The 9,893-nt window shown below is 41.5% G+C and overlaps 1 protein-coding gene across 1 annotated transcript in view; it reads right to left on the reverse strand.

Moving 5' to 3' along the window:
• The window catches only part of scfd1 (sec1 family domain containing 1), a 39,556-nt gene extending 30,352 nt beyond the window's left edge, over positions 1–9,204 (reverse strand). Inside the window, exons 1-10 of the mRNA XM_034113451.1 lie at positions 9,104–9,204; positions 7,726–7,796; positions 7,346–7,434; positions 7,068–7,158; positions 6,529–6,651; positions 6,203–6,290; positions 5,911–6,000; positions 5,325–5,380; positions 4,665–4,750; positions 4,429–4,528 (exon numbers count right to left, since the gene is read on the reverse strand). Of these exons, the coding sequence (XP_033969342.1) occupies positions 4,429–4,528; positions 4,665–4,750; positions 5,325–5,380; positions 5,911–6,000; positions 6,203–6,290; positions 6,529–6,651; positions 7,068–7,158; positions 7,346–7,434; positions 7,726–7,796; positions 9,104–9,134 (825 nt within the window). The 5' untranslated portion in view covers positions 9,135–9,204. The remainder of the gene's footprint in view (positions 1–4,428; positions 4,529–4,664; positions 4,751–5,324; positions 5,381–5,910; positions 6,001–6,202; positions 6,291–6,528; positions 6,652–7,067; positions 7,159–7,345; positions 7,435–7,725; positions 7,797–9,103) is intronic.
• Positions 9,205–9,893: the final 689 nt, after the last annotated feature.

The raw sequence follows: 9,893 nt of genomic DNA on the forward strand, positions 1-9,893 counted from the left end.
CTAATGTGCAGCGACGCGGTCATTATGGGGAAAAGAACAGCGACAGGCAGATCAGGAGCCTGACGCCAAGCGGAGGGATCTAGATCTGCATGAAGGTGTTCTCCATAATGACCAAGTCGCTGCACATTATCCCGCTTATACACGGCCACATTCTCAACAAAGTAATGATATGACTCCCACTATTAATTGAAATGCTTTTATGGATTTAGAAATGATTTTATTGATTTAAAAAAATAGTTGTATGTATTGATTTAAATTGACATGCATCCGCTAAGGAAAATAGTCCGTTGTTACCGTTTGAAAAAAAAAACGTAGCAACGCAACGGCAGGAAGGCGGAGCTTTTGATTACAGATTTGAAAACATCGTTGCTTGCTTTAAAAGTAGCACAATTCATTATGTCAAACCTTGGAAAGTATCTAGATACCCCTGCCCTAATGCCAAAGGAACTGCACACTGAATATGTGTCGCCGTTTGATGTCTATGTCTGGGCCGCTGCGTAAAAAGGAGGGTTTTCTGCCCCGTTACTTCTCCGCTGTTTTCTTGTCAGTTTGCTTTTCAGCCAAAACTGTATACAGTTCAATCGACCGGACTTCTTTGTGCAGATGTGAGCGTCCTTAACAACGGTCAATAAGTCCTTGACAGCGGTCTGTCTGTTCTGGATTAACAACGTGTCACGTGTTCTGAATTGACAATCAGAATCGAGTATTCAACTAAACCATGTAATAACGTGGGAAAGAGCGCACATATATGGAAGGGAAATTAAACCAAATATATCAATAAAGATTATAATAAGGACCAGAAACCTGACAGGCACAAAGCAATGAAACACTACCATGCTATTGGAAGAGCTAATATTACTGAGGAGCTAATGTTGAAAGCCTGTACCAAAACTAAAGGAATGAAATCCAGCCTCCTCCCAAAGTCTCACCTGCCCTTGTGTTTCTGCCAGAACCTGTCGGCTCCCGTCAGGTCGTACGTCTTCCTGTTCTTCTTCTTTGGTCTGGCGCCGGCAGGAGACGGATCCCCCCCCCCGCCCCCTCCTCCAAATTCACCACCCTGGGGGGGGGGTTCAGCTGGTATCCTGGTGGGAGAAAAGCAGAACATATATAATATATATAAATATGGGGATTTGTTGGCATTTATTGACTGAAATCATTGAGTTTTCAGTCCATATTCTACCAGAAGCTAAAAGTACCAGTCCTCAACAAGGCAAGGCAAGTTATTTATACACACACACACAGAGAGAGAAGGATAAACAAACAACACTAAACGTGAATCAACACCAATCTACTGGACTTGTCAGAACATCTTCCAAAGCTAATGTGTGTGTGTGTGTGTGGCCCAGTGTGAATAAAAGCCTTCACTTAAAGGTGGGGTAGGTAGTTTGAGAAACCGCTCGAGATACACTTGTTATATTCCATGGGAATGCACACACACACACACACACACACACACACACACACACACACACACACACACACACACACACACACACACACACACACACACCACACACACACACACACCACACACACACACACACACACACGACCACACACACACACACACACACACAACACACACACAACACACACACCTTCACACCATCACACACACCTTCACACAACACACACACACACACACACACACACCACACACACACACACACACACACCACACACACACACACCACACACACACACAGCACACACACCACACACACTACTCACACACACACACACACACACACACACACACACACACACACACACACACACACACACACACACACACACACACACTTTAAGTCTTAAGAAAAAGATGTCATAATTTAACTTAAAATCCTACAAGTGATTCTGGGACACTTAATGAATATGATATCTGATCCAGGACCAGCACATGAAGCCCTGATGTGTTAAAGATATCTGGGAAGAAGTCCCAAAACCAAAGACACCACCTCAGAGGCGGCGGGGAACAGATCCTCAGCAGCAGATCATAATATCTCTGGGAATTATTATGGGAACAGCCGAGGGATGAGAGGTGATTTAGTTTTGGGATCCTGTCTCCTGCTGGGTGGCAGGCGGCTGCTTTCAGACATGTTTATAGGAAAGAGACCAGAGAGTTACGCCATCTGGACACGCCGTCAAAAGAGCGGAAACTAGATGACAGTCTGGATCCTGGACCAGATGTAAGAAATGAGTCTAAAGATGGAGCAACGTCATGTCACCTGTTTCCAAAAACAAACGTTAGACGTGTCGGTTTCTTGGCTCTGGTGCGGCAACGCTCCGATTTCAATCACGATGCTGGCGGCTGTTTTTAAATAATTCCTTAAACAAGACATTTTTTAACGCCGAGGGTTAGTCATGTTAGCAACAACTCCTGCTTTGGCTCGGTTCAGGAATCAGAAATACTTTTTATGTCCCACAGCGGGGATATTTACAGCAACGAGAAGGGAGAGTGTAGATAAAAGGTCAAAGTAAAAATAGTAGACTTGCATATCGAAAAAAGACAAATGAATAAACCACACGTTAAAGGGGTCATATAACTCCCTCTGGAGGGAACACGGGCCTTTTAGCCTTTGCAGACCATTTACATGCACTAAAACCTATAGAACACACTACAGGGAACAGTGGGCAGTCCTTTTAGGGAAACCAGCTTTTCCACTATTAGTGATAGCCATTTATCTAACATTCCAGTGCCTTTATTTGGACCACACCTATCTTCAACCTCTGCCTTAAAGAGGACCTATCATGCTATATTTGAATAATATAGTGTAGGACCATACCTATATAAGGCATATTTATACTTTTTTTTTTTCTTATACCAAACAGATCATGCATTTTAGCCATGCCTCATTTCGCTCAATTTGAAAAATGTCAGCTCTGTTTTAGCAAGGGCAGATTCAGTGAGAACAGCACCACTTACAGGCCTGGCATATGTACTACAGCGTCTCCAGCGCTTTCGAACGGCAATGGCCGTGGCTGTCTCCTCCTGATTGGTGGAGTTGGCCCAATAGCCGTAGCGCCACCGTCCTGACGTCAGGACAGTGTTCAAATCTGGATCAGTTTTTATCAGATCCGTTGCAGCCCCTTTTTTAGAGATTTGGGTATGGAGGAAAATAGAGAGGGTTGTGTTTTCTGACACTTGGTGAGTTCCCTGGAACACCGGGGACACATATTCATGTAGACAAGACGTACACAAGTGCATTTTGCATGATAGGTCCCCTTTAATTTAATCCCATTGTAACACCTGTAGAGGACCTTGACTCCAGATTGAGCCAGGACTGTGAATTGGAGGGCTTTCATTGTAATTCCAAATGCACATCTGTAGAGGTGTGTGATGTTGCACGGTTGAAATGAAAGAAATCTGTCCACAGATGTAAACACATGGCAAAGTGCTCAAAAGCCCCTCTGCAGTGGTTCCTGCTAAAGTAGGTGTCTTCAGGAGCACATTTTTCAATGGATATTCCTTAACATACCATAACAAAGCATTCATATGTTTACGTTTATATGTAATATATGTTGTTCCTTTTGAAGGACAATTAGTCCAGGAGATGAATGTGAATGTAAGGACTCGTTAAGATGCTTTCACACTGCACTTGCCAAATGTTACTCTGCTGGGCCCAGTAAGTGTGTGTGTGTCTGTGTGTGTGTGTGTGTGTGTGTGTGTGTGTGTGTGTGTGTGACTGTGTGTGTGACTGTGTGTGTGACTGTGTGTGTCTGTGTGACTGTGTGTGTCTGTGTGACTGTGTGACTGTGTGTGACTGTGTGTGACTGTGTGTGTCTGTGTGACTGTGTGACTGTGTGTGTGTGTGTGTGTGTGTGACTGTGTGTGTGTGTGTGTGTGTGTGACTGTGTGTGTGTGACTGTGGTGTGTGTGTGTGTGTGTGTGTGTGTGTGTGCTGATGACGCGTTACATAACACATCCATGTACCTCTACATTCCAGTGCTGTCAGCTTTGACCTCAGAAGCTGACAGCACTCTGGCTCTACATGAATTAGAGAGTGTGTGTGTGTGTGTGTGTGTGTGTGTGTGTGATGACAATGTTCTCCCATCAAACCTCAAACAGATGTAGCTGCTTCATGTTTAATTTTAAAGGTTGAAGGTCAATTTTGAAATATTTGTTCCTACACACACACGTCCAGACCAAAACCCACAGTGAGTGTATCTACTACCAAGTATGGTGTGAGTATCAAAGCCTCATTATCTTCTTCCTCTGGGCCAAAGAGCTCCATTAATGTCCAAAAACTATTCAAAACACACCAATGAGCCACTCAGCTGAACTGGGTGACACAGACAGGAAGTCACAGAGTATTTACACGTACATTTACACAAGTTAGGAAAAGAAAATCTGACTCAAATGTAGGTGGTTGTATTCATGTTTTCTAAGGCATCCATACAATATGAGAGAGATGATTGACAGCTCACCAGGACGTCGTGGATCAGCGCCTGATAGGTCCAGGTGTGGTGGAGGGGCGTGGCCATGTCCACGTTACGATCCGCCAGAACGAACAGAGGCCTCTGGAAACTGGAGAAGATACAAAAAGAGTCATGAGACAAAGAGCCCACCTCTGAACTCATACAGCACTGCATTCTGGGAAGTTGAGTTTCCCATGATCTCAGTTTTATCATTTGTGACAGGTTTTTTTTAACAGAGTGTTTACCTAAATTGTCCGGTGGCCATGTTGTCTCCCGTGAAGAGACTGTTTCTGGCATCCCGCAAGTTCTCTCTGAGCTTCTTATCCAACTTCTACAACACACACACACACACACAGAGAGACACACACACACACAGACACACACACACACACACACACACAGAGAGACACACACACACACAGAGACACACACAGAGAGAGACACACACACACACACACACACACACACACACACACACACACACACACACAGAGAGACACACACACACAGAGAGACACACACAGAGAGACACACACACACACACACAGAGAGACACACACACACAGAGAGACACACACACACACAGAGAGACACACACACACACAGAGAGACACACAGAGAGACACACACACACAGAGAGACACACAGAGAGACACACACACACAGAGAGACACACACACACACACACACAGAGAGACACACACACACACACACACACAGAGACACACAGAGAGACACACACACACAGAGAGACACACACACACAGAGAGACACACACACAGAGAGACACACACACACACACACACACACACACACACACACGCTAGTTTACTTTCAAAAGAGAGAGAAATTAAATATAAAACTGAATGAAATAGTTGATGATTTGTCATTGAACGTCAACTCACCACGGCAACCATCTCAGCTGCGTTTCCACGGGGACAGCGAATGATCGGTACTGCACCTGAACAACAAAAACAACAACAAAACACACTTGTCTTGCAACTGAAATCAAGATGAATCTGAAGAAATGTACAAAATGGGTCAAACCGTGGCTAAAATATATTTTCTTGTGAAACTTCAAAGTTGTACCATTTCCCAAATAATTAATGTACCAGATTTCAAGACTTTCGTATAATCAGAACACATTTTGTGGTATTTTTACTTCTCATTCTATATATAGTATTTGCTAAACATATGGAAATATTAAAAACAACTTCAAGGACTCTGAGTGTTGCAGCATCCAAGAATTTAAGAAGTTAAAAAAAGATTGTTAATTACAGACAGAGATTAAAGTGAACACTGCCACCTGGTGGACAGAAACAAAACCACACTGAACAAATACAATTGTAAAACAAGATTACAGTTATAAAAAACTGCTTCAATCCGGATTAAAAACCAGGTGAGTTTAAGCAGGTCATTTCTGCCTGAAATAAACAATTAAACAATATTTTAAGATGGGTAACGATTCCTTTCCAGCTCACACAAACTCACCCAGAGTGACGAAGAAACAAAAGAGACTGTCCACGATGGTGTCCATGATGGCCTCCATGTCTGTGTCCTGGATGTCTGCTCTGTTAATGGCTGGAGGGGAGACAAGTATTTGTATTAAATCCATGTTATAACATCTTTGGTTTGGACCAAAAGGGAAGCATTGATCGTTTGTTCTTATGGATATGAACAAACCAATCACAAGCCATTCAGGAATAGTTAGACATGAATAGCTATTAATTACATAAGAATATATTTTGTATTTAAGTAACCCTCCCACTCCTGTGTGTGTTACCGTGGTAGGAGATGAGCTCTTTGTTTTGATGGCAGAGGGTGAACATGTCGTCCTCCAGAGTGATGAAGTTCAGGTACTGATCATACACCTGAAACACACACACACACACACACACACCAATGATCAGTTCTTCATTTAACACTGCTCCTGCTGACATTGGACAGTGCAGAGGGGAATTGTTCATTTACAAAAATTAGATAAAAATACAGAATCATCAGATACATAAATCTTAGTTCCTCTTCATTTCTGAATCCAAGGAGCTCTGGTGCTCTGAGACAATATCATTATGAATGCACAGAATGATGTACGAGGGTAACAATGGTCACCTTGGTAACTTGAGTGACAGCGTTAGCAGCCAGAGCGGCGCTGGCGATGTCCTCCAGTTTACTCCTGCTGATGGCAGAGATGAAGTTCATGTAGTACGACTCGTACAGCTGGTTCCTCAGGTCCTGCACACACACAGAAAATCATTAACACTATCCCTTACTAGAAATGGACATAACAGAATCAATCAATCAATGTTTATTTATATAGCGCAATATCCCAAATGTACAGTTTGTACAGAATATCAACACGACAATACGACACCCTCTGTCCTTAAGACCCTCACATCGTACAAGGAAACACTTCCAAAGAAACCCCACAGTTAATGGGGAAATGTTATAAACCTCGGGGAGAGCAACAGAGGAGGATCCCTCTCTCAGGACAGACAGACGTGCAATAGATGCCGTGTGTAAATCCAAGAGATAATACATTTACAACATAGGTAGTCCAAATGCTTGAAAATGCATGTGTCTATAATAACAATAGCCAATTGATTGTCTAATGGCACAAACGTAGCGCGCGTGCGTGTGTGTGGGTGTACCTGGCATATCCTGTCAATGTTCTCCTCTGTGGGCATGACGAAGAAGATGGCAGGAACGTCCGGGATTGGATCTCTGTCCGAGTGAAGCAGACTAAAAGAAACACACACACGAAATATAACACCTCGAACAGCAGGTTAAGCAACTTAAAAAAAAACATGTTTTGTGAGGACCGGTTTGAGTTTTAGACATGCGTTCTCTTTATGTAAACACATGTGTGTGTGTGTGTGTGTGTGTGTGTGTGTGTGTGTGTGTGTGTGTGTGTGTGTGTGTGTCTTACAGGTGCAGAGTGATGCCCATGTCTCTCAGCTCTTTGACGGTCAGCAGAGGGGAGATGATGTCCTGGCCAAACCTGTCGTAGATCAACACCTGCACACACACATAACATGACACACTTAAACTGATTTTTACGATTAAATACCATAAGATTATTTTTTATATATGTGGGAAACCTGACAAAGTGGTAATTGTGTTTGTCATAGATCAGGAACATCCCAAAATGTTATGTTAATCAAAGTGAATGGAAACCAAATCAGGACATCTCTGAACAAAAGAAAAGCAGAAATACCTTTCTATGCTCTTAACTCAAATGTTTGAATTACATTATTATATACAACATGTGTTTTACTTTGATGTGACAAATATTGAGTGTGTTGTTACCTTCCATACTGGCTCCGCTGCTGAGTTCTTCAGAGGAGGAGCGTTGAAGTTCAGCATCCGCTTCAGGGCGACTGCAGGTAAAAAACACAAACCGTTTACAGCCAGAGACACAAACAGCACATTGCAGAAGATATATGCAATATTATATATATATTCTATGCTACAGTGTTGGGGTTAGGTGGATCAATATTATTGTATTTACATCTTAAACAAGAGTGGAGAAACTCTGACATTAATATTCTGTAGTCATCTTGTGAGCACATTCTGCCCCAAATTAACTTGATGTGCTTTTTTTTTGGTCATTCGGTCAGTAAAAATGTTGTAATTAAGACTGATGCTCACCCTTAATATAGCAGATATGTTCAATTGGGGAAAAATAAATATTTGAAATGACTTATATTCCTGGTAAAACCAACAGAAAGTGCCTCTGCTTATTCAACCTTACAGATATGTCTTAATGTTTACAGATTATCTTGTGTAAACTGTCTTCCGACATGTATTTCTTATCAGTTACAATGAAGAATATTGTGTAATTTGCTACAAACAACATCGTTTTAAAAGGTATAATTAGGTTTTTAATAGGAATCCTGAGGTACTTAAATACAATTCAAGTAAAGATATCGGTAATAGACTGAAACACATTTTTGTGGTTTTGTCCTCCCATGATACAGCTGATCTTTTACATTTTGTGGAAATGCAGAACTATTTAAACTCAACCACAGTCCTGGTTGAAAGAACATTGAAAGCCTCTGTTTATTCAACACATCCAACCTTAAATATATATATATATATATATAGTTTTTCTTACCTATTATCTCTTGTAAAAAATGGCTTCTGACATGTATTTCTTATCAGTCACAATTAAGTATTCTGGTTTATTGGTTGCTTAAAATGTACATAATTCACGTTTAAGTGTAGCCACATCACAACAACAGCGTTCTAAAGTTATACTCAGATATAATTAGGTATTTAATACAAATCCCGAAGCACTTAAATACTCAGAATTGTAACAAATCACAGGTTAGCAACAGGCTAGCTTCACCTAGTTAGCTAACATTGGCATTACAAACCTAGCAAGCTAACAAGCTATGCTGCTAGTTAACGTACATCTTAACTAGTGCACAGTCTGGTTAGTTGATCAGTTAATTCATCTGTGAGTGGAGGGGAAGTATTATGAGTTTCTGTTTCTGTAACGTTTGTTAAGAAGCTCAACTAGCGGCTCATTTGGTTAGCTTCGTTAGCTGATTAGCAGCAGGACAGTCATCAATGAATCCTTCGGTTCAAACACCGGGTCCGTTAGACTGTCTTCCCCCGGTTACAGTCGCTGTCTGCGGCTGGAAAATAACCGTTAAGAGGGGAAATAAAGAGTTTGACGAACCTGTCTGCTTCTCCCGGACAGACGCCGCCATCTTTGATGTTGTTGCGTCTGATGACGTGGCCGCAGCCGGCAGAGATAGAGGGAAGAGAAGAGGTCTCACTCTGATGATGTTTCCAGACACCGATAAGGAGATAACAATTAAAGACGTCTCACTCTGATGATGCTTCCAGACACCGATAAGGAGATAACAATTAAAGACGTCTCACTCTGATGATGCTTCCAGACACCGATAAGGAGATAACAATTAAAGACGTCTCACTCTGATGATGCTTCCAGACACTTATAATGGGGTGTAATTTAAAGAGGTCTAATATATTAATTCCTGTACATTTTGTAATCTACAAGAAGAGACTATTGGCCATTTATTTTATGAATGCTTGTATTGTAGAATATTGTGGTATGATGTAGAATGTTTTATTAGGAATAAGACGGGACAAAAGGTTCAAATCCAGGACCAGGCCCCAGCCAGGCCCCAGCACAGTAAGTACTTTTACTTTTGGTACTTTAACTATTTTTGTATGCCAATACGTCTCAGTTTATGCTGCTTTATACTTCAACTCCACTACAATTTGGAAACCAGTATTGTACTTTTTACTCCACTGCATTTATTTGACAGCTTTTAGTTACTATAGATAGATATATTAATAGATCATTCAAAACATAAATCAATTATTAAATACACTTTGACAGATATCTCTAGGTTAGGATATCCAGCAGCAGGACATCAAGTTATTACAATGAGCTCTACATTTACTAACTGTGATAAAACACATCAATAATCATTATAGTA

This window comes from Trematomus bernacchii, unplaced genomic scaffold (genome assembly GCF_902827165.1).
Source record: "Trematomus bernacchii unplaced genomic scaffold, fTreBer1.1, whole genome shotgun sequence".
Lineage (NCBI taxonomy): Eukaryota > Metazoa > Chordata > Actinopteri > Perciformes > Nototheniidae > Trematomus > Trematomus bernacchii.